The sequence below is a fragment of the Falco biarmicus genome, chromosome 16 (genome assembly GCF_023638135.1).
Source record: "Falco biarmicus isolate bFalBia1 chromosome 16, bFalBia1.pri, whole genome shotgun sequence".
In the NCBI taxonomy this organism is placed as follows: Eukaryota; Metazoa; Chordata; class Aves; order Falconiformes; family Falconidae; genus Falco; species Falco biarmicus.
This window is the reverse complement of record NC_079303.1, coordinates 4,067,901-4,091,882: the sequence shown is the minus strand read 5'-3', so window position 1 is coordinate 4,091,882 and position 23,982 is coordinate 4,067,901. Positions and strand designations below refer to the sequence as shown.

At 59.8% G+C, this 23,982-nt stretch overlaps 1 protein-coding gene across 6 annotated transcripts in view; it reads right to left on the bottom strand.

The window, feature by feature from the left end:
• The window catches only part of ATP2B4 (ATPase plasma membrane Ca2+ transporting 4), a 51,788-nt gene that overhangs the window by 17,714 nt on the left and 10,092 nt on the right, over positions 1-23,982 (bottom strand). For 5 of the 6 annotated variants that reach the window (XM_056361573.1, XM_056361575.1, XM_056361569.1 and 2 more), the window contains exons 2-11: positions 11,980-12,431; positions 7,203-7,400; positions 6,132-6,389; positions 5,197-5,322; positions 4,909-5,034; positions 3,028-3,063; positions 1,233-1,394; positions 902-1,116; positions 568-810; positions 206-447 (exon numbers count right to left, since the gene is read on the bottom strand). In XM_056361573.1, coding sequence (XP_056217548.1) covers positions 206-447; positions 568-810; positions 902-1,116; positions 1,233-1,394; positions 3,028-3,063; positions 4,909-5,034; positions 5,197-5,322; positions 6,132-6,389; positions 7,203-7,400; positions 11,980-12,175 — 1,802 coding nt within the window. In that variant the 5' untranslated portion in view covers positions 12,176-12,431. Of the gene's footprint in view, positions 1-205; positions 448-567; positions 811-901; positions 1,117-1,232; positions 1,395-3,027; positions 3,064-4,908; positions 5,035-5,196; positions 5,323-6,131; positions 6,390-7,202; positions 7,401-11,979; positions 12,432-18,385; positions 18,461-23,982 lie in introns of those variants that run through there. The other variant, XM_056361572.1, reaches the window with a different exon arrangement.

The window sequence follows — 23,982 nt, the reverse complement described above, 5'->3', positions numbered from 1 at the left end:
ACCCACAGCTCCCTACAGCTTTACCAAAGCCACTTTTAAGAGTTCAACACTCTCCACAGCAGCACCTCCCGACACCCACCTCCCCACTCCACAGCAGCTGCACACCCCTTCACCCTGCAGCCCCGCAAAACAGCTCCATGGTGCATCGAGAGCCTAAAGACCACGGGACGGGGAGAGGACCAGCGTAGCAAAGGAGGACGGTTACTTGCGGAGGATGATCTCAGAGGCTCCCTTGCTGTACATGCGGAAGCCGCCGTTGCCGTTCTTCAGCACCGTGCTCATGGACTTGCGGACAGAGTTGAAGGTGTAGACCTTGTAGAGCTTCTCCTCCGGCACTTCATTCCGCACGGCCTGGTAATCCTGCTTCAGGTCCAGCACAAAACCCAGCAGGGCGCACTCAGTCTTGTTCCCCACTTGCCGGGGTAGCCCTCCTTCCTTCTCAGGTGGCTGGAAAGGAGAAAGGAAAAGGAAAAGCAATGTCAAACCTGAAAACGGTAGGACAGGAGCTGCAGAGGTGGCCAGTGGTGGGAAGGCCAGAGGACATGAGGTTGTGGTTCTTCAACTCACCAGGATCTTGGACGTGTAGGCTGAATTGATGGCAACACCATTGACTATGAGGTCCAGGATCTTGGGCAGGATGGCTTCAGGGTCAGGGATCTGACGGTAGTGGGTGTCCCCCACGTAGGCCTGCACCACAGTCATGCGGTTCATGGTGAGTGTGCCCGTCTTGTCCGAGCAGATGGCAGTGGCATTGCCCATGGTCTCACACGCATCCAAGTGTCTCACAAGGTTGTTGTCCTTCATCATTTTCTGCAACAGGCACCATGACCAGGAAGGTCAGAGCCAAAAGCCTGACTTTCCTCATCATGCCCCCAGTGACCTCACTGCATCACGGTCTCACCTTCACGGAGTAAGCCAGGGAGATGGTGACTGCCAGCGGGAGCCCTTCAGGCACAGCCACCACCAACACTGTGACACCGATGATGAAGAACTTGACGAAGTACTGGATGTAAATGGGGGTGCACTCCGCCAGCCAGGACCGCCTCTGCACCCCAAACGTGTCGATCACAAAGTAGAGCACCAAGATGATGACCGTGATGGCTGACATGATCAGCCCTGGGGAAAGAAGAGGCAGAGCGGCAGGTGAGGGGACGCAGGGGAAGGGGACAACCCCTTCTCCCTGTGCCACCTGCAGCGAGGGCTCTGGCACGCGCCAGGCCACCACCACTCACCCGCCTTCCCAATCTGGACTGCCAGGCGCGTGAGCTTCCCTTGCAGCACAGACTTCTCCTTCTTGGGCACCTTCACCTTCTTCTTCTCCTTCTCCTCATTTTCCACCCCTTCCTGGCTCTTCAGGGGCTGGATCTCTAAGGCCACACCATCCTGAGTTTTAGCTACAGTCCAGGGCAAAATAAGACACCACGTGTGAATAGCAGAGAGACCAGGAAAACCTGTAGGACACCACTGAGAAAGATGGTGGTGGGAGAGAAAGAGAAAACCCAGAACAAGAACCATTCCCGATGACACACACATCCGAGCACATGGAAATCCCGTGTCCTGGGGCCCTGCCACCTCTCTATGGGGCAGTTTTCTGCCATCTACCCCAGACCCACGGATAAAGGATCCTCACAGCTGACACTGCCACCGACCACACCTCTAAGGCAGCACTGCAAGAAACCCTCTGGCCAGGCTTTGGGGTGGAGGCAGGTCTCATCTGGCCCCCACTGCAGGCTGCTTTACATGCTGCAGCAGATGGGGAGCACTTTGGGCTGACCCCAGAGAGGCTCCGGTCCCACCGGTCCCCTGCTGAGCATCCCCACTCCCTCCCAATGCTACCTCTGCGGTGCCCTCTGGGCAGCTCAGCAGGAATCATTTGCCAGGGGAGCGACTGAGGGGGTGAGATGGAAGGGGACAGTTAGAAATTTGAATGGAGATTGAAGAGGAATGAGCCAGCTCCTTGAATCCCAGCCCTGAGACATCCATCACGTTTGTAGGACCCGAGACAGCCAGGCTTTCAGTTGCTAAAATTGGTCTAGTCCAGCTGAAGGTCTGCACCAGGGAGACCCGAGTCAGCTGAAAGTTTTGGAGAGGGGTGGGAAGAGAGTGAGACTCCCCCCCCACTGCCCCAAGAGGCTCCTCCTCAGCCGTCAGGGCTGGAGGAAGAGCAGTGGCCCCATGGTTGCCCACGGATGCCCCGGGACCTGTCCCCTCATGGCTGCTGCTGCTCAGTGGCTCCAGACACCCCAGAGCTCACGGCAGCTCTATATCGGACACCTCCACGGTTACGACAGACCCGACACGGACAAAACAAGCACCCGGACACAGTCTGACGGGAAGGAGGGAAACTCAAACTGCTGAGAGGAGAGAGAAACAGAGAGAGAGAGAGAGAGAGAGGTGGAGAGAGAGGTGCAGAAATGGGCTTCCTCCACAGCCTGCAAAGAACAGTGTGAGAAACACTGGCGAGGAGACGCTCACGGAGTCGAGGCCATGGGAGGAGAGGGTGCAACCATCACATCGGCCAGGCCCTCTGGGACGTTTCATCCCAGAGTCAGCAGGAGGGGGACCCACATCGCTCCCCCAGCTATGCCCAAACATAAACCCTGCAAAAGGATGGCTTCTGACGGGCACAAAGGCTTCAGAGCCACCAGGTCACAGCTGCAGCTCATGTCAACATGGATGAAGTCTGCCCCAAGAAAGGGATGCTCTGCCAGTGGTCCAGGCTGCTGGAAGAGCCCTGCCCTCCCTGCACAAAGGCTTCGCCCCACACAGGGTCAGTGTGGCCCTGAGGAAGCTGGCCAGCCTCATCCCAGGTACGCACAGCCCCCCGGTGGGATGCTGGAGGGCACCGCGCTGCTGTGCCAGGGCCACCAGCTGTGGGACCGTTGCACCCTCTCCCAGGACAACGAGGCGAGAGTCCCGCCGGAGCAGCAAAGAGCACAGACTGATGAGAAGAAGGAAGGAAGGAAGGAAGGAGGAATGCTCAGTAGTTAGTGTGGTGCTGGTTCAAAGGATGGAGAGGCTGGTTACCTTTGTTGCGATTTTCGGGGGCTCCGGTTTTTTTACCTGTTCAAAGAGAGAAAGGGTGGAGGGCTGAGCACGTGGACCCACGTTCACCGTCCAGCTGGTAGGATGGCCCGGGGCCAGCCCTGCTCCGAGGGACCACGCACTGCTCCAGCAGCATCTGTGCGCAGGGCTCAGCACCCTGCAGTCACCCTCTGGACACCACGCATGCCTTGGTCCACCGCTCATGGCACTGGGGAGGCTCTGGAGCATCCTGGCTCCCCCAGGCACCCTGTCCCCAAGGCTTCAGACTTCCCCATCTGCAAAGCACCCACTACAACCCCTGCCACTGCTTCAAAGGGTGCCAGTGGCATCTCAGACCTTCAGGCAGAAGAAACCATACAGCAGAGCCTGACCTCTGTGCAGCACATGCCGAGCACCAGTGCTCCCTACCTCCCACTGCCACCGGGTGCAAGTGGATCCACCCAGGTGGCACAGACTTGTCCCCTGCCATGGGCAGCACTATAGCCATAGCGGGGGTCTCTGCCCCCATGGCTGCGGTGGGCATAAAGTGCACAGGGGTCCTCCAGCGTGCCTCCACAACAGGGGAAGCACAGGGCTGCAGCAGTCTAAACAAGCCTTGAGTGACAAGGGGTTTATACACCTTCTCCCCACCGTCCCCCCAGCACCACGGTGGGCGATGAGCCGGTGAAACCCCCTGCCTCACTTTGCTCCCAAATCGAGGGCTGCAAGGCACAGAGCTGGGTTTGCTGCGGGGCTGAGCGACAGCTTGAAGGTTGGAAAAACACCAAGCGCTGTGCCCGGGCACCTGGCGAGCTGCTGCTCAGCTCCAACAGCAGTGCCATTCCCACGTCTCACCCTGTACTCCCACCTCCAAGCAGGCAGCTAAACCCCAGGAGCTCCCGAGCTGCCGAACCCCGGTGATGCGAGCCAGCCGAGCAGAGCTGGAGCAACCCAGCGCACATGCGGCCCAGAGCTGAAACGGCTGCCAGGAACGGCCCGGCAAACCTCTCCCCGCCTGGCATCGCCTCCCGGGAAGGGCTCCTGGCACAGGGATGCCTGTGCAGCCAGCGATGCCAGCCGGCAGCTCCCTCCTGCCAACTCCTCACACCTTGCACCCGCTCCCAGTGAGCCCAGACCTGCTTGAACAGGGGTGCGGGGACACGGGGGAGAGCAGGAGCTTCCCAAGCCTGGCTTGTACCGATGCTGGCTTTAAAGCTGGTATCAGAGCTGGCACAGCGCAGGGGAATAAGCAGTGAGATGCGAGAGCCAAGGCAGGAATGCATTCGAGTCCCAGCATGATCAGGAACACCTCAGCCTGCCTGGCTGCTCGCCCACGCTCCACCCCCTCGCACACAACCCCTCCTCTCCCTCTTGCCATCCTCTCCAGGGAGCTCAGGGGATGCCAGCAGAGATCTTCAAAGTCCTCAAGGTTCTGGATGGGCTACTGACATCCTGCGGACAACCAGGACTCACCTTCCCACCACAGGGCAGGCAATGAGCATCGTGCCCCAGCACCACAGGGCATCGCTATTGGCCGCTTTTCCCTCTGAGCCTCGACCTCCCCTACCCTGCTACCCCAGGCTGCAGCCGGCTGGAGAAGAGAAAGTTGGAGCCATGTCTGAAAGAGGTGGCGAGCAGAGGTCTGGGTGCACGGGGGTTTTCTTCAGGCAGCACGATCCCCACGCTGCGGGCGAAGGGGCAGCAGGGAGGGACGGATGCCCCCCACTGCCTTGCGAGCTCACTGTACCTGCCTGGGTCACGGGCTCTAACACACAAACCGCATCCCACGGATGTGGGCGTAGCTTGTTGCAAACCGGTGGATGCTTCCCAGGAAAGGGAGAAAGGCAAAAGGAGAGAAAAAACAGGTTCAGTGGATCTCCTTACCTTTCTTCACCTTCTTTTCCTCATCTCCTTCTCCTGCACCCAAGAGAGTGAAGATGATGCCCGTCTGGGAGTTAATACCCACAGCAGTCACCACCATCCTGCCGGAGCCCTCCATCACATGGGTACCTGGCACAGCAAGAAGGCCACAGTGAGACAGGACACTGGCATGCAGTTCCCACCTCCTGCCCAGCACCGGGGCACAGCAACCGGGAGCAATCATCTCTCCACCACAGCACAAACCCACCACAGCCCTGCACCCACCACACGAAAGCCGCCCAGGATCCTCACCTGACAGCAGCATGGGGTCTTTATCCAGCGACTTCTTGACTTGGTCTGACTCCCCCGTCAGCGAGCTCTCATCTATTTTCAGGTCATTGCCCTGGATCAGGATCCCGTCTGCTGGCAAGAGATCACCTAGGAAAGGAGCAACGAGGGGGGTCATCCCCAGCCCGGACAGCCGCAGCTCAGTCCTGCCGGCTCCATCCCAGGAAGAGAACGCATGTGTCAGCAAAAGGACTCAAAACTCAGCCTCAGACCAAATCTAGAGGGAGGAGAAGCAACAGATGGGTATTACAAGACAGATGGGCATTAAAAGATGACACCCAATAGCTCCCAAATCTTCACTGATATACAAAAGCATTTGTTGCAGGGACTTTTGCTCAATCAGACAGTGCTTCCCCCATCTGGTTTTACTGAATCAACACCACATCCTTCCCAAAGCCTCTCGATACATCCAAACCGCTACATGATCCCATCTTCCACCTGCTGAGGAAGGAAAAAGCCCATGTGAAAATGAATGCTACACATTGGATGAATCTCCTTCCTGATGGGAATTGCGTGGGATCAGTGCACCTTCAGGTAAACAAGGAGCAGGACCTGGTTTAGCCCACAGGCTACATCTCCTTGCTAAGGAAATGTTCACCAAGGACGTGGTTGGGAAAATTAATCATTTTTCAGACCAGCAGGTTGCTAAAGCAACCCAAAGTTGTGTGCAGAGCCTGGCTTCGCTCTGCCAGCTCAGGTCCAGGCTGGCAAGCGACAAGGGGAGCGGAGCTCCATCAGCTGCATGGGAGCATCTCCCATCGCTCACAGCATGCTGCAAAATAGAGTAGCTGGAGGAAGCCACGCTTCCCCCTGAGGCAAAAGGGCTGGCGAAGCAGAGGAGGAACCACCAGGCTACCAAGGTGGAGGGACAGACCCCAGCCACCACCGCCTCCACTCACCGTACTTGATCTGTGCGATGTCTCCCACCACAATCTCAGCCACCGGGATCTGAATCACCTGCCCTTTGCGGATGACCGTGAACTTCTGCTCCTGCTCGATGCGGCTCTGGAGACCCCGGAATTGCTTCTCCTTGCTCCAGTCATTGAAAGCGGTCACCAGCACCACGATGATCACCGAAAACAAGATAGCTGCCCCCTCAATCCAGCCAGCCTGAGACTCACCCTCGTCCTCCACGCCGCCCGTCGACTGGCCACACACTGCCGGCAGAGGAGAAAACTTGTTTGCACAACGGGACAACCGCTTTCCTCTGAGCAATGTGCACAGAGCAAAGCCTGGAAGACAGTTACTTCTCTCTCCTCCTCCCTAGCTGGTCCAAGGGCTTCCCCTGCTCTCAGGAGAGGGTTTTTACATCCCTGGAGACATTTGGTTGGTTGTGTTTTGGTTTTTTTTTTCCCTTTATTTTTTTCACTTTTCATTTTTGAAAGAGGTTGGGCTGAGAGAACTGGGACAACTGGCTTCTATTTCCAGTTGCAGCTCTGCTGCATGACCCTCAAGTGAGTCACCCTCTCCCTGCATCTCTGGTTCCCTGCCCCTGCTCGACTCCTCCAGCAATACAGAGACCCAGGGCTGGGGAGGAGAAACTCACCCAACGCTGTCCCTCAGCCACACAGGGAGGGCTGGGAGAAGCACTCCCTGGTCAGAGGGAGGTACCAGGGGACAGCCAGCCTTGTCCTTCCATGCCCAAACCAAAAGAGAAGCTCCATGAGACCTGGGAAGCCACCAGACCAGACGGGCCCTTTGGCCTTAGAGCATCTTTTGGGAGCAGCAAGGAGCAGCTCTGAGCCCTGCCGTGGTGCCAGCTGTGACCAAACACATCCATAGATGTGGACGGGACCATGCCAAGGACAGGGAGAAGCCACCACTTAAAGCGTGAGCAGAAGTAGCTCCCAGTTCCATCTGCACCAGGATGGAGACACCCACACCGTGACCTTCCAGGGACAGCACCTATCCCAAAGCTCTGCTCCTGCATGGCTGGGCATGGCAGCTCATGTGGGACCCCAGGGACTCACATTCATTGTCACCACCCGGAGGGTGGTAGAAGGACAGGCCCAAGGAGATTATGGCTGCGATTTCCAAGATGATCAGTGTGACGTCCTGGAGTGCCTCCCACACTAACTGCAGGAACGTCTTGGCCTTTTTGGGAGGAATGAAGTTCTGGCCAAAGACCTGCCGCCTCTTTTCCAGGTCGGTTGGGTTCCCAGACAGGCCTGGAGAGGGGACAAAGAGAGATGAGGGCAAACCCCACCGCTGCCCCACAGCCCCCCAGCAGCACCAGTGGGACCAGTGCAAGGAGCAGCTCCCTGCCCGTGCAGGGGGCACGAGATGCAGGTGTAGGGGGGAGCCAAGGCAGGGCTTTGCTCCTGCCGCCCATGGGGCAGGGGACATGCAGCTGGTGGGACAGGACACTGCCGGAGCTGCTGGCAGGAGAGCACGTGGGGGCCAGGGCCAGCATGCCGAGCCGCCTCTCCCCGGTGCTGCAGCCTCACGAAGCGCCCGAGTGCCAGTTAATGCCAGTTGGCACTGGCCGGCTTGTTTACATGCTGCATCAAATTAGCCATAAATCTGGCACCGCGAGTGGCGCTCGGAGCTGTTGGAGCCACCTGATCCCTCTTCTCCTGCCAGCTCGGAGGAACAGCCGCTGCAGAGAGCGACTCGGCGCAGCAGGAACGTCTCCAAGCTCAGCCGAGCCCCACAGACACGCTCCGGCCGCAGAGGCTGGGACCGTGTGGCCAAGCCAGCTCCTGCAGGGAGCTGGTGGAGGAGACACGGGGCTGGTCCTGCCGAAAAGGGGTGGTGGGAGCAAGGAAAGGAGCAGGACAGCCCTGAGCTGCTGCTCCCCCCTGCCTGCATGCAGCAACCCCAGAGAGGGGGGAGTGCAGGGAGCCTGCCTCGGGGCTGCAAGCACAGCAGCCTTCGCAGCGATGGGAGGCTGCAATTCACCCTGCTACCCACCCCCGGTCACCCCCTGCATCAAAGCCATTAAAAAGCTGATGGGGGTCCAAGGTGAGAGCAGCTTCCCCTGCCCAGCACCACCTTAACCGAGCCCTGTGCTGAGCCCCCCTTGCTCTCCACCTTAAGATGGCCTGTGGGGCTGCTGCCAGCTCCCGAGATGCACCGGGCGGGCGGCTGTAACACCCAGCCCTGGACACATCCCGGTGCCTGGAGCAGCCTGGCAGCGATGCCCTCCCAGGGGGACCAAGCCCTCCCACTCAGGGACCTGCCCGCTCCATGTCATCCCAACCAGAAGGAAACAGCAGGATGAATCCCATTCCCCCCTGCCGCACACCCCTCTTTTTGCTGCGACTACACCCCACAAGGCTGCAGGGAGGGGATGCCTGGCAGCCCAGCCTGGGCGTCCCCACCCAGCTGTGACGAGGCAGCAGGATCCTGGGATCTCCCAACCCTAATTCCCGCCCAACGGGTCTCCCCCGCCCGACAGAATGGATGGAAAATATGGCTAACCAGGGTGGCTTGACTCATGCCGGTGCCAGGGAGGCACGGCGCATGCTGCGGGCAGGCATGCCCGGCACACACACGCTCCCGCACGAGGATGCAGGATGCTGCCACGGGGCACGGGAGGCTGTCCCTCCAAAGCCCACGTCTCACTCACAGGCATGACCCCAGAGTTGCCCCTCGCCCTCCTGGGGCAACTGGGGGGGGAAGTCAGGGGGGCTTTCAATTTATTGGTGCTGACGCAGGGGTGCGGGTACGCACCCCAGGGACGTACCCACAGCTCCAGGCTGCCAGCAAACCCCTGGCTGGGGCCACCGCAGAGCGTTTGCGGGGACCGATGGGTGGGGGAGTGGGTTAGAAATTTTGGATGGAGGCCACAAGCGACAGCAGGAGAACAAAACCCTGAGTGGCCACCAGTCCCTCATTAGAAGGGGCACACTGCAGCCTGGGAAAGCTGCTTTTGGGTGGCAAAGCCTTTGCTCCAGGAGACCCAGAGCAGGTTCCTTGCCCCAGCTCAGGAAGGAGGCGGCAGCCCCAGGATCCACTATCGCCAGCGGGTGACTCAGGGCGGTGTTCGCTGACATTTGTCACCCAGGGGAGACCAGGGAAGGGCGATGCTCTAATGGGTGACTCACTGAAGCTGCCTGTGCTTCACCACCCCGCTCCCCTGCCCACCCTACCGGGCTCCAGGACAGGACTGAGGGAGGTGGTGGAAAGCCAGTGCCCGGCAGCGAGCCACCCCCCCACCAAACCCCTGTGGGAGGGGTCCTAAGGGGTTGGGGTCACTGGCACCTTTTATTAGGGCAAAGGCCAGAGCAGCAGGTCCCAGCAGACCCCTGCCCCGAGACCCTCGCTGCACAAACATTCATATGCAGAGAACCCACTCTATGAGGACAAACCACCCAAGGGATCCTGGGGTGAAGACAGCCCCCAGGGGGACTGTGACCAGCATCTACCCCACAAGGACAATGCCAGGCTTGACCAAGGACAGCCAATGCTGCAGCATGGAGATGTGGCAGCACCGAGGGGCAGGAGCCACAGGCACCCAGATGGATCAAACTGCTCCAGATGCTGCCCGCAACAGGCTGCTGTATTTTATGGTGGGGCAGGAGGTCTGGGAGGACTCCGTGGGCAGGCTCTGCTTGCCAGCAGCCTCCTCTGGTGACACCCAAGAAGGGCACATGGCCATGTGCTCCCTGGCCACATGGGGCTGGAGCTTTGTACCATCCTGTCGGGATAACGAGCACAGGGCTGGGCACAAACATCTGCACGGGGCTGCCTACCACATCACGGGGCTGGGACATGCACTCCGTGCCCACACAGGTGGTGGTGCCACATCTCGTGCCCATGGGCACAGCAAAGCTCCGGTGCCAGCTCGGCGGGGTGTGCAGGCAGAGCAGGGCGCAGGGTCAGCTCCCAGTCAGCCCCAGCATTCCGCAAAAGACTTCCCAGAAGGAAAAAGCCCTACAATACATGCTGAGACACAGCTGGTGTTCCCCAGATTGCCTGTCGCTCACTAAGCCCCGGCTGGGACATCCCACCTGCAATCAGCCCAAGCTCACCTGCGCTGCCCTGTGCTCTCCAGGGCGAGCATCCACCAGGTGACCCCACTCCCCGTTTCCCAGGCTTTGCTCATGGACACAGAGGCAGGGGACACGGTCTCTGCTTTCAGGTTCCTGACCTGCCCGGGTTCCCCTGGTTGTGGCACCGTGGCAGTGTCACACCGTGCATTTGGCTCTTGGGCTGCCACCCGCAGAAAGGTGACCCTGGCAGAGCACGAACCAAACATCCCACTCCAATGGGGTTGCACGGAGGTGCCACAGGCTGCCTTGGGTTTTTGCTTTTCCTAAAAATCCCAACCTATAGGAAATAACCTTTCTTTGCTCTCTGATCTCAACAGGATGGCGTTTGGGACAGGCAACAAAGCTCACCTCCAGAGCAAGGGGGTGAGGCAAGGATACACTGGGAGCATGAGAGGCAGCAATGCCAGTCAGTGCCTGGAAGCAGCACTCAGGATTGAAGGGCAGCCCTGTGCCTCACCCTCAGCAACAGCCGCCGGGCCAAGGCAGAGCCTTTCAGGTTTGCTCCCCACCCCCCACCCCACCCCCGCTCTCCTCCCACCCCCAAAGGAGCGCCTTCCCAGTTTGGCAGGGCCAAACACATTGTTTTGCGACCTGAACTTGGTATTTCCACCGGGACTTCCCCCCCCCTTCTCTAATGACATCCCGATATTGTCTCCCCTTCCCGGTCCCACTCACAGCTGGGAAACACGCTAATCCCCAGCTTACAGCACTAATAATAACCCACAAGTTCTCAGAGCTGAGGCACAGCCACGTCCCCCATCCCGCACAGCCACTGTGGGGCCGCATCCTGCCAGGGCTGTTCCCAGCCCCAGGTAAACCCTCGGTGCTGTAAGCAGGGCGTCTCTCCTCCCGTCCCCCTTGTAATGCCAAGGAAGCGGTGCATCGCTGTGCGCTCACGGCCACCCCGTGCCATCAGCCCCAGAGCCTGCCCCTGCTCACCGATAAGGGGGTGCCCCAAAGGCCAGCCCAGCCCGCGGGCAGGACAGGTGACATCCTTCCACCAAAGCCTCCCAGAAGTGACCCGGCACCTGCAGGCAAGCCTCACTGCCACTGCTCAAACCTGTGACACTCAGAAGCCCCCCAACCAAGTTTTAAGCTCCCACGGTGGCTCAAGAAGCCCTACAGACCAGGGGGAGACCCGTGTGCTTCTGCCCACCCCCAGCAGCGATGGATGCCCTTCGGGGACGCGCTGCCCATCCCTTGTCCAAGATGCCAACACCCAGCAAGCGAGGTCCATGCAGCCTGGCTGCCTCCCCAGCGCTCTCCAACCTTTACACTCTCCTTCAGCCCCACCCCGTGCAGCCCTGCCGTTCGTTAGCACTGTAAATTATTAAACAGGGGAAAGGCTGGTGCCGACCTGCGGGGTGGCAGCTGGGCTGCAGAGGAGCCCCCCCCCCCCTCCTTTATGCCCCATCAGCTCCTTGCTCCTGCCTGCATCCCGCTTCCACTCCATCCTCCCAGGGGATGTGGGGCTCCGGGCTACGCTTCAGGTGAACCCTCAGGGAAGATGCTTCTTTTTCTTTTTCCTCCTTCTTTACCTTAAATGATCATTTTATGGGGGGAGCCATCTCCCACAAGGCTTGCGACGGATGCCTGCTGTGATGGGACCGCACTTTGAGCTCGGCCACACGACAGTTGAGCCACCACCCTGCAGCCACCAGCTCGAACCTCGCACAGCTCCAGCCCAGAGGCACCAGCCGGCCCCCAGCAGGCAGCCCCCCACCTTGCAGACCACAAGATGGTCACTTACCTTCAACTGGCGACGTCTTCAACCTCTTGCAGACGTTCTGCACACCGCCATAGGAGTCATTGAGCCGGGCCACCGCCTCGGCGCTTCTTAGCTCCATGAGGTTCCTGAGCTCCACCATGGAGCACCCAAAGTCCCCCTCATGGTTGCCTTCAGCAACCGAGTTCCCGGGGTGGTGGTCGGCCACGTTGTTCGTCATCTTGCCGGCGCAGTGGCGGCGATGCCGGCTCGCGGCTCCTGCAGCACCCACCCTTGAGGGTCCGGCGGGGGGATGCTTGGCACGGCCCCTTCCCTGGGGGCTGCCCGGGTGAAGCGGGTGCCTCTAACCAAGCCCAACTTCTTCGGGTAAAGGTGTAAACAGGATGTGCATGTTACCGCGGAGGCAACCTTAGCAACGACCAGCGTGCATCTCCCGCAGAAGGAGGAGGGCTCCCTGGATACCACAGCAACTGGAGCTGCAAAAACAAGGATGGGAAACAAAAATATCAGCATTAGGAGGCCTACTAATAAAGGCACGCGCCCCGCGGGATGGGTGAGTGGGAGCAATGGTACCCAAGGGTGGGTACCCGCCAGAAATAACGTGAGCCAGCCCTGGGAATCAGCACGACTCGACCGAAAAACCTGGGTGAGCCCAAGTTCACCTCGGAGGGAGCTCAGACAGGTTCGGCATGAATCGGGGCGCGTTTCACAGGCGCTCGGCCATGCCGCAAGGAAAACCGGCAGCAGCAGCTCCAGCAGCGCGCGGGGCCGGGCAGGAAGGGCGCCCAGGTGGTTCTTCGCTCAACCCCCAGCTGCCCAGCCCAGAAAAACTGCTCCCATTCAGTTTGGGTTAAAAATACATCTCAGCAGTGGAAAACAGCTGCTTCCTCTGCAGGCTGCTGTCCCGGGGCGGGAGCACCAGCTTCCCACACTTGCCAACAGGTAAGTGGGAGCATCCCGCTGAGCTAGCTGGTGCCGATGGAAGAGGGCTTGCAGCACCCAGCAGACTTCTCATCAGCGGAGAGACAAGGCAGGAACCAGAGAAGCTACTAAAACCTGCATTTTCCTCTAAAATAAAATGGCTTTTGCATTAACAACCTTTCAGGCCACGTCTCAGGAAGCCCTCTGTCCCCCCGCAGGCAGCGAGCAGGCTCTCAGCCTTGGCTCTCAAAGCCCCAAGCCAGGTGACACCCCAGCCCTGCCAGCGAGGGCAGGTGAGCTCCAAAACCACTTCAAGCCGCAAGACCCAAGCGCTGCAGCCAGGCAGAGACTATGAGCATCACGCAGCTTCCCCTTTCCCCGCGGGTTTGGGGTCTGGGGTCCCCCACTGGCATCCTGGGTGGAGAGGATGGGCATTAGGGACAGCTAGGGACACGGAGGGAGCAGGCAGAGCAGCATGGGCCAGAAGGGGAAAGGGCTGGCTTTCAAGTGCCCTCCAGCTCTGCTCCCAAGCTCAGATGCCAGCAGCGATGCTCCCAGACACCTCTCCAGCACTACAGACGCAAAGAGCCTGCAAGGGAGGCTCTTTATGGAGAGAAAATAAGTCTTTCCTGGAGCAATATAAGTGAGTAACAACAGGAGAATGGCCACTAAGGCAGCATCAGCACTGAGAGAAAAGTCCAGAGGTGGCAGAACAAGTGGCCAGAGAAGCCAAATGGCCCGATGAGAACGGGAGGTAGGAGGGAAAGCACCCACCGCTGCTTCCCAGGAGCACATGGGGTGCACCAGCCCTCCCAAACCCAACAGGCAGGCACCAGCCCATCACGGGGCCATCCCAGCACCATGCCACAGCAAGCAACCCCGATTCCAGCCCCAGTCACGCCAGCTTTGCAACCCCTGGGGCAGCAAGACCCCAACAAAGCAAACCCCTCCCCACACATCTGACCCAGGGCCTGGCCCCTGCGAGCAGCTCCCCTCCCCACCAGCAACACCCTGGGTGGCTCTCAGCATTATCAGGATGCAACAGGCACCAACCGAAGCTCAGGGACACCAGCGATACCACCACCCTGGGAGGGTCCTGTCCACCAGCTGCAGGCAGCAAAGGATGGGCAGCATGGGGACGTGCTCCCCTCAGCACGGCGGCTCCTGGGGTATCCAAACTTGCACCCTCAGGGCAGAGCGCTGCTGCTGCCCCAGAAAGCAGAGATCACCAGCTGGGGTTACCAGCATCCTTGCCCCAACATCTTTGCCCATGCCCAGCCTGGTCACCCAGTGGCTCCTTGTGGACCTGAGCTCATCCATCATTTAAAGGCATGAAAGCTGCCGGCAGCAGGGGGTAGGAGATGGCAACTCCAATTAAGCAGACTCCTGCCGATCAAGACAAAAAATAGATAATTCCCCCTACCTCAACACATTGATATTTTTTTCTCTTTCATAGCAACTAAGATCTTCTGAGGTGAGCTCAGAGGTTAAGAGAAAGACAGTTAATTAATGCTGTAATGGCCTAGTCCGTAATTACCCCTGAAGGAGCCCACTGGGCACCGATCATCATCAGCCTGTGCCCAGGTGCGAGGCTTCTTCCCTCCAGCAGCGCCCGCCCTGGGGACTCGCAGAAGAAAGGAGGGACCATGGCAGGGGAAGGCTCCTGCTCTGAGCATCCTCCTCCAGCCTCAGGTTGGGGACAGAGACCCATTCCTGGCCCGGCTCTGCCCCATCCCACCGGCACAGCACAGGCTCCCGTGCTCCTTGGCCAGGCTGGGAAGGATCCATCCCAGGCAAGCAGAGAGCTGTGCTCAGGACGTGTGCTCTAAGGAGCTCCTAATGACTCCAGCAGCATTCAGCAAGCCGTCCCTCACTCTAATAACTCATTTCCAGACCCCCCCCGGCACTGGAGAGGAAGAAGCGCTCCCCAAGGGTCCCCTTGGCACACAGGGCAGGAAAGCCCAGCCCAGGTGGGAGAGCCCGAGCAGGACCCCAGCTGCCCAGGACCCCCTGAGCTGCCAGCAACGCTGTGTCACCTCCCAGACAGCATCTCCGAGCAGGACTAGTGTAGCTGCAGACAAGGAGGAGTTTCGGGGTGGCAACAGTGAAGGACATGGACCCTCTCGACCCGTGGGCCAGGGTGTGAGCTGGGGGAAGGAACGTGCATGCTCTGGGAAGGAGGGAGCGGCTGGCGAGGAGCAGCAAAGCTGATGCGGTGCTGCAGACAAACCTGCCCAGAATAATAAACGGCTGCATTACACCTTCGTCCTGGCTGGGCCAGCGCCGGGGCTGGAGCAGCCCTCCGTCCGTGCCCACCCCGGGCAGCAGAGCAGCTGCTGGCACAAGCAAAGGGCTCCACTGGCTTTTAAGCATGGGGGAAAGTGGGCTGCTCAGAGACAGAGAAGAAAACAAATAATTAGCCGAACACGTCACAGGTGACACCTTCAGCCAAGCCACGAGCAGTCTCGCTGTGATGCTGGCGGCACAGCCCGCAGCACCAGTCGCCCGGCACACACCAGCCTGCGGCTGCCGCCTGAACAGCTATTGCTGGGCTGCTGTGCACAAATCCTGCCTGCTCAGCTCAGTGCACTTGGACTGCACCCTGGCAGGCAGACGTGAGCACCACCGTGTCCGATGACCAGCGATGGAGCAAGCCCTGACCACGCTCAGGTGTTGTTTGGTTTTTTTCCCCCCCAAGAAGGAAGGGGAAATCCATGCCCCAGCTCAGCTCCTTCTGCATCTCGCTCCAACCTGGCCATCTCCCACCATCCAGGGCAGAAAGCACCGTGCCAAGGAAAAGCAACACCAGCCAGTGTCTCCCCTGCCCAGAGACACAAACCTCACCGGGCTGGCAGGGCAGCTCGGCCAGGCAAGATCAGCCCCATCGAGCAAAACTCAGGCCATTTGGATCAAAGTTTATCACCTTCCCTGAGCATCTGCTTGGCTGCATCGGCACAGAGGCTGCCCACATCCCAGCCCCACATGCTGCCCCTCAGGCAGCACCCGCCGGGCTTCAACTCCCATTTCAACTCCCATTTCGGGGATGGGGTATTGGAAACACTTGGCTGCTGTAGGTTGCCATGGCAAACTCAATGTAAAGCTGTCGGGGATGCTGTTTATGTTGCCAAATGGGGAGGAAAAAAACACCCCAACAAACCACCACCAAACCCCCAAAATTACCCTTCCTGGCCCGGGTTTAAGATTTTTTCTCTTTGGAAATTAAAAGCTGAGCTCTGTCCCCAGTGGAGAGGCAGTGCTGAGCCCTGGAGCACAGCCCCACAGAAAGACCGACCCTGCAGACGGACACATGGGCTCCAAAAGCCAAAGTAGCCAATTAAAGCAGAAAATTAGGCTTGAAGCACCTTTCTCTGCCTGCCAGTGTCCTGGGAAAGACTGCACAGCTCTCCCAGCTCTCCTCCCCACTGCATGGACCTCACCGCCGCTCAGCACCCACCACCAGCTGCTGGGAGCTGTGGTCCCATGTGGGAGTGATGCTCTGAGGGGAGAGGAAGATGAAAAGCTGCCAGAACGGCTACAACTGCTGAGAAAATCACCGGTAAGAGATATTTTAAGTGCTTTCGCTGGTGGAGGGTGATCCAGGAGGCGAAGGGACACCCCCAGGCAGACACTGCTGCCCCTCGCAGTGGGGAAGGGGCAGGCGTGCAGGGAGATGCTTGGGAGCACGTGGGGCTCCCTGTGCTGCGACCTTTGTACAACACACCCTGCCCGGTTTCAACAGATGAAAGCCTTGGGCACGCTCTGCTTGGCAGGTGTGGGGGGCACAGGGGGGGCACAACTCCCCACCCCGGTGCCTGCTGGGGCTGAGTCGGGTCCATCTGCCAGAGGCACAACGGAGATGAAGAGATGAAGCGATGCGAGATGAAGCGATGCACCCAGAGCAATAAGTGGTCCCCAGGCCACAGTGATACCAACACTTGATGGATTCTGATCAGTGACACCCCCCAGCCCCAGCCCCCAAGTTCTCCAACTCCCACCCTGTGCTGCAGCAGAGCCCCCATCTCCCCCCATGAAGCGGGGGGGGGGCTGTGGGGCATCAGGGCCCCTCCCCTGCACACTCGCCAAATGGAAATGTGCAGATAGCATCGTGCAGGCTTGCTCCTTCCCAGCAACACCCATGGCAAGCCTTGGCCGCACGCTTAAGCGCTCCCATGCCATGCCGGGCTGCCCGGGGAGGGCACCCAGAGGGGATGCTCAGGAGCTACCGGACGTTATCACCTTCTCGGGAGAGAAATGTGTGGAAGGGGCTGAGTCTGTGACTCATGGTGGCAAAGTGCATGCTCTGGGGGGCAAAGCCAGTTCCTGAGGGGCATGCGTGCAGCCCGCAGCCCCCTGCTGCATCCCACGGAGGATTTGCACCCTCCGGACCAAGTGCTTCTTCCAACACTCGCCTGTAGTCAAGGATGAGGGGCAGGATGGCAGGCGTTGGAGCGGGCAGTGAAGGTCACTGTGCGGAAACCTGCAACCTGCACCTTCCACGCCAATGCCACAAGAGGGGCTGTGCCCCAAGCAGGGGAGGGTGCAAGAGGCAAGGGGGGTACAAAGTCAGCCTGAAGCACCCCGGACAGACCTGTCCAGGCACAAGTTCCACTCACAGCATCCTGTGCTGGCACGTGTGCAGCAATGGAGCAGGATCTGTCCCCTCTCCCCCAGTAACACTGGCGTCCACCTCTCCTTGCTCCTTCCCCTGGGCCCTGCGTGCCGAAACCAGACTTCATCCCCCGCTGGGGCTCCCCTGGTGCATCGCCCACGGGATGTTACCTCCTCGCCAACGCTTCCTCCCGCTGCGGTGGATGGCATCCGCTTCCTTCGCCCCAGCGCGCTGCCTGGGGTGGGCTGCGTGCTGCCCCAGGGGAGGGGCCGGGGGCATTTCCCTCCCCAGAGCCCGCCAGCGGGGAACCCCCAGCGACACCCACCCCAGCGACACCCACCCCACAGCCGCCACATCCCAGGGTGCTGCACGTGGGGACGGGTAAACACAAGAGCCAAAATCCTGAGGTGGGAGAAACCCCAGCAACTGCAAGACCCTCTCATTTCCCTTGCCAGGCAGAGGGGTAAGAAGCTCCCAGCCTTCATCTTGCAAGAGTGGGGGGACTAAACATGCCCCTCCCTCCAAGGCATTGCAGTTGCAAAAGGAGCCAGCAAATGCCCAGGAAGCCCCGGGGCCTCATACTGCCCCGACAGAGCTCGGGGTAGCAACACCGTGATGGGGAAACTGAGTCATAGTGCAGAAGTGACTCGGTCCACAGCGCAGGGCTGATGCTGCAGCCCAGGAACACTGGCTCCAGGGGAGATCTGCTGCAGCCAGGACCTCAGGGTTTCTCCTACATTAACCCACCGGCAGCCCACACCCCCCCCCCCCCCCGGGAAAGGCAGCATCTTCTCCCGCATCCCTGTGGTGGAACCACTGGCCCCACAGGCACAGCAGCAGCTCCGCAACACAGCGAGTTAAAACTTCCCAAACTCCCACGCGGTGCCGACTCCTACGCACCTCACCGTCTGCGAGCTGGGACGCCGGAGGTGACACGAGGGTGGGGACACAGACACAAAAAGCACCCGGTTACTGTAGGCCACGTGTACTGCTGGCTCGGAGTGACACGCGTCGTCAGAGGCGCTGGAAGGAGCTGCTGGCCCTGAGATGTCACCGTCACCAGCCCTCCCCTGCCGCCACAGCATGAATTGCACCAGCCCACGGGACGGCAGAGCCTGTAGTATTTCTCCCACACACCTCTGCAGAGCCACATGCATCCCTGCTGCCGGGGAGCGGGGCGAACGCTCGCTTGGGTGCCAAGAGCGCAGCTAGCATACATGGCGTGCTCGTCGTGCACAGCGACAGCAGCGCACGCGCCAAGGGCTGCCACGTGCAAGTGCACAAGTCAGGGCTCATGTCCCCAAACCAGCCGTCACCCCTCGGCCGGGTTTGCACGCTCGTCCCCACGCAGGGTGGGCAACGCACGAACACCCGCACTGAAGTGACCACGGATGGGGAAGAAACCAGAGCATCATCCCACCCAGAGCAGCGTTACATCACACCATCCTCCTCCTCTCCTGCCTCCCGCCAGGCTGCGGGGACCGAAAGGAGGGATGGCAGCTCTGAGCCACATGTCACAGGCCAAGGTCATGGGCAAAGCACAAGTGAAAGGCAGGCAGAGGCGACCTTCTCCAAAAGTGCATCCCTCTTCGCAGGCCGCTCCACAGAGAACGTAAGCGGCTGCCGTCAGCCCACTAATTACAGCTGCCGCTGCTCCGTTTTTGCTAGTATTTTGCCTCCTGTTAACGAAGGTAGGAAAACTGTTGGGTTTTTCTGCATGCCCAAGGCAGCAATTAGCTCTTGCGAAAGGCAGGGAAGAGGCTGGAGGCAGGAGAGCACCAGGCGAGCTGCGGAGGCGTGGAACAAGCACGGATAGAGCGATCCATGACGTGGCTCCCCAAAACCTGCTGCCAGGAGCCCGCTGCCAGCCCAAGGGCCAGGGCAGGCCTGGCTCCCGCTGCCCCAGCATGATCCATCCATGTGCAAAAGCCACCAGCGCAGCTGCTGCCGGAGTCTCAGGAATCCGCCTTAGGAATCTGCCCAAGCCCCTGGGCTTCCCCATGCTGCAGGGTGCAGCGTCCAGGAATTTCGAGGGGGGGGGTGTGTGTGTGTGTGTGTGGAAAAAAAAAGAAAAAGAAAAAGGAGGGAGTCTCCAGGCGAGCTGTCAAGGGGAATGTTTCCATCTAAGGCCTTGGTATTTCTCTCCCGGCGCCTGCACTAAATCACCCCAGCTCCTCTCATTATTCTTTTGTGCTTTACAAGGTAGCACAGCCGGCGGAGGAATGCAGAAAGCAAACCCCAGCCTCTCCTGCAGCAGCAAATACCTGCAGCCCTGGAGCCATCAAGAGGGGCACAGCATCCCCTCCCACCACCAGGCACCTCGCCAAAAACCGGGGAGCTGGCTTGGTGCAGAGCCCCAGGGTGGCCCAGTGCTGCCAAACCGGGGGGCTGCACTGGACCCCAGCATGAAGTTTCATCCTCCTCTTCTCCCTCCCACTCAGCACTGGGAAACAGGTTCCTCCCAGCCTGGGAGTACAACTGGCACCGGGCACCTGCTGCGGGGCAGTAAGGCATTAGCCGGCACACGTTGGGCAACTCTTTAATCCTGCTCTTATTTTTTTTCCCCCCCTCCAGTTGAACCTGTTCTGCAGCGCCGTGGTGCGGAGGTGTCTGGGGGCAGACAGCTCCCCCCTGCTCCCCCCCAGCGCTCCACTCGCAGGGTTGACCTTTTGTCCCGCACTTCAACCCTGCCACCGACCTGGTCCTGGGCTTATCTCAGTGCTGTTTTACAGCCTCAAGCAAATGAGCAGGTCCAAAGAAACGTAGGGAAAGGTTTGGCATTTAGGCTATTTCAAAACCAGGGAGCAAAAATTGACGCTAAAAATAAGGCAACAAAGCACACCTGGGGCTCTGTCTCTCAAACTCTTCTTGCAGCACCACCGACTCAGCCAGGCTGCCCCCAGGATGGACGCCAAGCCAACGGTCGCATCCCAACCTTGCGCTCAGACCAACCTGGATCCTCCCAGTTCACGGCACGCCTGGATGCCTGCCAGCCTCAGCACCCTGCTGCAGAAGGGAGATGGCACCCAACAAACAATCCTATCGGGGCGGGCAGCTGGGGATCCCATCCCCAGGCAAACACTCCGTCCGCGCACAGCTTCGCCTGGCTCCCACCCAGCACACGGATGCTGGGGCTCTCCCAGCCGGCCCCAGCGGAGCAGAAGTGCTGATGCACAGAGTACGCCTTGGAGCAGCTGTCCGCACCAGCCAGGCGTCTGGAGGAGAGGGAACGGGCCACAAGGACAGGATTAAACCCAAGGACTCGTGCAGAAAGCAAAACGGGGAGCTGAGAGCCCTGCCGAGAGCGACGGGTGCTCTCTGCTCCGGAGACCTCACGAGCGGTCCCTGGGGCAGGGGCACAGCTGGATGCTGGCACTTGGGTAGGAGCTCAGGCAGCGTGGAGCCCGACCCAGCTCACCCGCAGCCCTCGCTGCCAGCCTGGCACTGTGCCACTCAGGGGAGTGAGGGGGCAGGCAGGGGTGCTCCAGACAGCTCAGCCCTGCCCCGGTGTGTTCAGCCATCCCCACCACTCCTGCAGATGGATGCCCATCGGATGGGGCAGCCTATGAGCAGCTGCTCTCTGGCAGGGTGCAGATGCTTTCTGGCAGGAGCAGGACTCTGCTCCCCACACATCCCTCCATCTTTCACAGATAGGGAAACTGAGGTAGCAACACACCTGAGCGCAGCATCAGCCCTCTCCCAGCCCCTGAGCCCGGAAGAGGTTCCGGCAGTCCTGACTCCCACCTTTCTACATCCTATTCAGGAAGCAGAGGAACCGCTTAGCTTAAAATAAGTAAAAACCAGCAGGCAGGAACCGACCTACAGAGTACAAGGGAGTCTCACAAGCAAAACAACACCCATAGACCAAGCGAGCTATCGGCCAGGACACACGGGTACAGCCATGGTATTTTTAGCAGTATTACATAGGGACAGGGGATTCCTACCCTGAAGATCCCCAGGGACTTAAAATAGGTCCCGTCACTTCCTCCCAGCAGCGCCTAGGAGAAGCATCTGCTGCTTCTGGAAGCCAGGAGAAGAGGTTGAGCCTCTGGGGCACCCCAAGACCCAGGGAGGCATGTGGGTGAGCACAGCACTAACCTTCTCCACCAGAGCACTGCGATGAGCTGCTGCCTCCTGCCCCGCTGGGTGAAGAGAAAAAGCCCGTGCAAGAACCAAAACAGCAGCAATAACAAAAAAACCCCAACACCCATCTTGTTCACAGCAAAGGGAAACTGAGGCAGGGGAAGTGGAGCTTGTCTGACACCACAGGGAAAGTTGGTGGCTTGCTGGGTGGCACGGCCCGCCTGGTGAGCAGGGGGTCCCCCAAAGCTGAGATGGGCTGTAGGGGAACCCCAGCAAGTCCAGCCACCCCACAGCAGCCCCTGGGAGTGGGCTGGGACAGCAGGATGGACAACCCAATGCTCAGCTCCTGACCCCAGCAGCCCTGGGGACACAGTGTAGGGCTGGGGACAGAAGTGCCCCTCCTGCCACCCTCGCCACACCAGCAGGGGGGGGTGGGATGGGTGCCCCTGGGTCCAGCACCCGCAGGTCCCGACTGTCTTGGCTCCGAGGGCTCCCACGCAGTCCCGCTCCGGATCACATCCCAGACGGACAGCGTGCTGGGCACCAGCTAACTTCTCCAACCCCAGCTAGCAGGTATCTCTCATGCCAGACCGCAGCGGCAGCAAATCCATATTTTTCCATTGGGAAGTCCAAGCAGAGAGGAGATTTTCCAGGCGAAGGGGAAGAGTAAGCAACAAGGGGGGGGGGGGGGGGGCTGTGAGCCCCCTCCCCACCCCAAAGGGTTAAAAAATAAAGCTGGCAAAAGTGTGTCTGCGATAGGAAAAACACACGAGCTCCCAGGGAGAGCGCGCCGGCTGCTCCCGTTTCCCTTCCCGACATGCCCCGCTCCTGGGAAAGTGTAGGCTGTTTTCCATATATAACTGCAAACTGTTCCATGCAGTAAGAAGTCTAATTAAAGGGAGGGAGGGAGAGCGGGAGAGACGCAGAAGACCGAAAGGCAATATTTATACGAGGGAAGCAAGCCTGCATCCCGGGCACCAAATTAGACCCTCGCAGAGCAAAGCCCGTGATATCATCGGCAGATCAAAACTGGGCAGAGCGGCAGCTTCGTAGAAGAGGCGAATCAGAGCCTGGAAAATACGTACCAATAAATAAGAGAGAGCCAGATGGGCCAGGAGAGCACAGGGGGCGGGAGGGCAGGGGAAGGAAAAGCTAATCTGAGCCAGTTGCTGGGATAAGCCAGAATGCCGTGGGAGGGTGCATATACACCCCCGGCCCCCCACAAGCCTCCTGGGGTCCCTATTCCCTGTCCCCCAACCACCCCATGCATCCTGCAGCTGGAGAACCAGTTACTTAAGTAAATAGCAGGAATTTGCTTGAAAAATAAATACTAAAGTAAAGCTGCACAAGCAGGAAGAGGGCTGGGGGGATGTGAAATGCCAGGGAGCAGAGCGGCACGCTGGCACGCTGCAGGAGCCGGCTGCCGTGGCAGGTAGGGAGAGGCTGCAGGCAAAGGGGCACCCACCCAATGCCAGAGGTGACCCACACAGCACCCAGGCCTCACCCCACTTCGACATGCCAGCCTTGGCTCTCCTACCCACCCACAGCTGCATCCCACTACCCTGATGCTTCGGGGGGACCCCGTCGTCCTGCATCTCCAGCCCCGATGCTTCGAGGGGACCCCGTCGTCCTGCATCTCCAGCCCCGATGCTCCGGGGGGACCCCATTGCCCAGCATCTCCGGCCAGGGCAGGAGGGGCGCAGGGGGAGGCACACACCCAATCTGCTCTTCAAAGCCTCTTTGTTAGAGCTGCATTTCCCACAAGCGCCAGCCACAGCCCCAAGGTAATCCACAGCCGGCTAACACATTCCCAGCGTTATTATGTCCTCTGCCCACACTAGGTGTCAATGCATTTTAAAACCGTTAACGTGCTTTAATTAAATGCCGATATATTTAAAAGTCACCCTACCTAGGCTGAGCCCTCACGGAGAGGCTGGCTTACCGCCCAGCCATGGGGTTTGCTGCATCGTTCAGTGCAGACAGCACCATCGCCGACATCCTCGGGGGCATCACATGCTCTACTCCCAACGGCAGCTGGGGACCGGCCCCTCTGCACCCCAAAACCAGACCTGACCCACCACCGCGCCACCCTGATCGGGCGATGGAGCCCCGATGTGCTGGGCACCACCATTCCCGGCACTGCCTTGGCCTCGTCCCCACCTCCGCGCACACACACACCCTTGTGCCCCGGGCGCCCAGCACCGTCCTGACCTGCCATCCTGTTTATGCAGCGTCTCGAACCCCACGCGCTCCCTCCCTCTGCGCTTCAGGCAACGCCCCAGAGGCTTCCAGCTGCACCAGTAACCCAGAGAAACTGGGATATCCCTTTCCTCAAATGCCAGCATGAAGTCACTGGCAGGGCTCCCCACCTCCTGCATCCCTCCACATGGAATGGTGCCTTCCAGCCCCTTCGC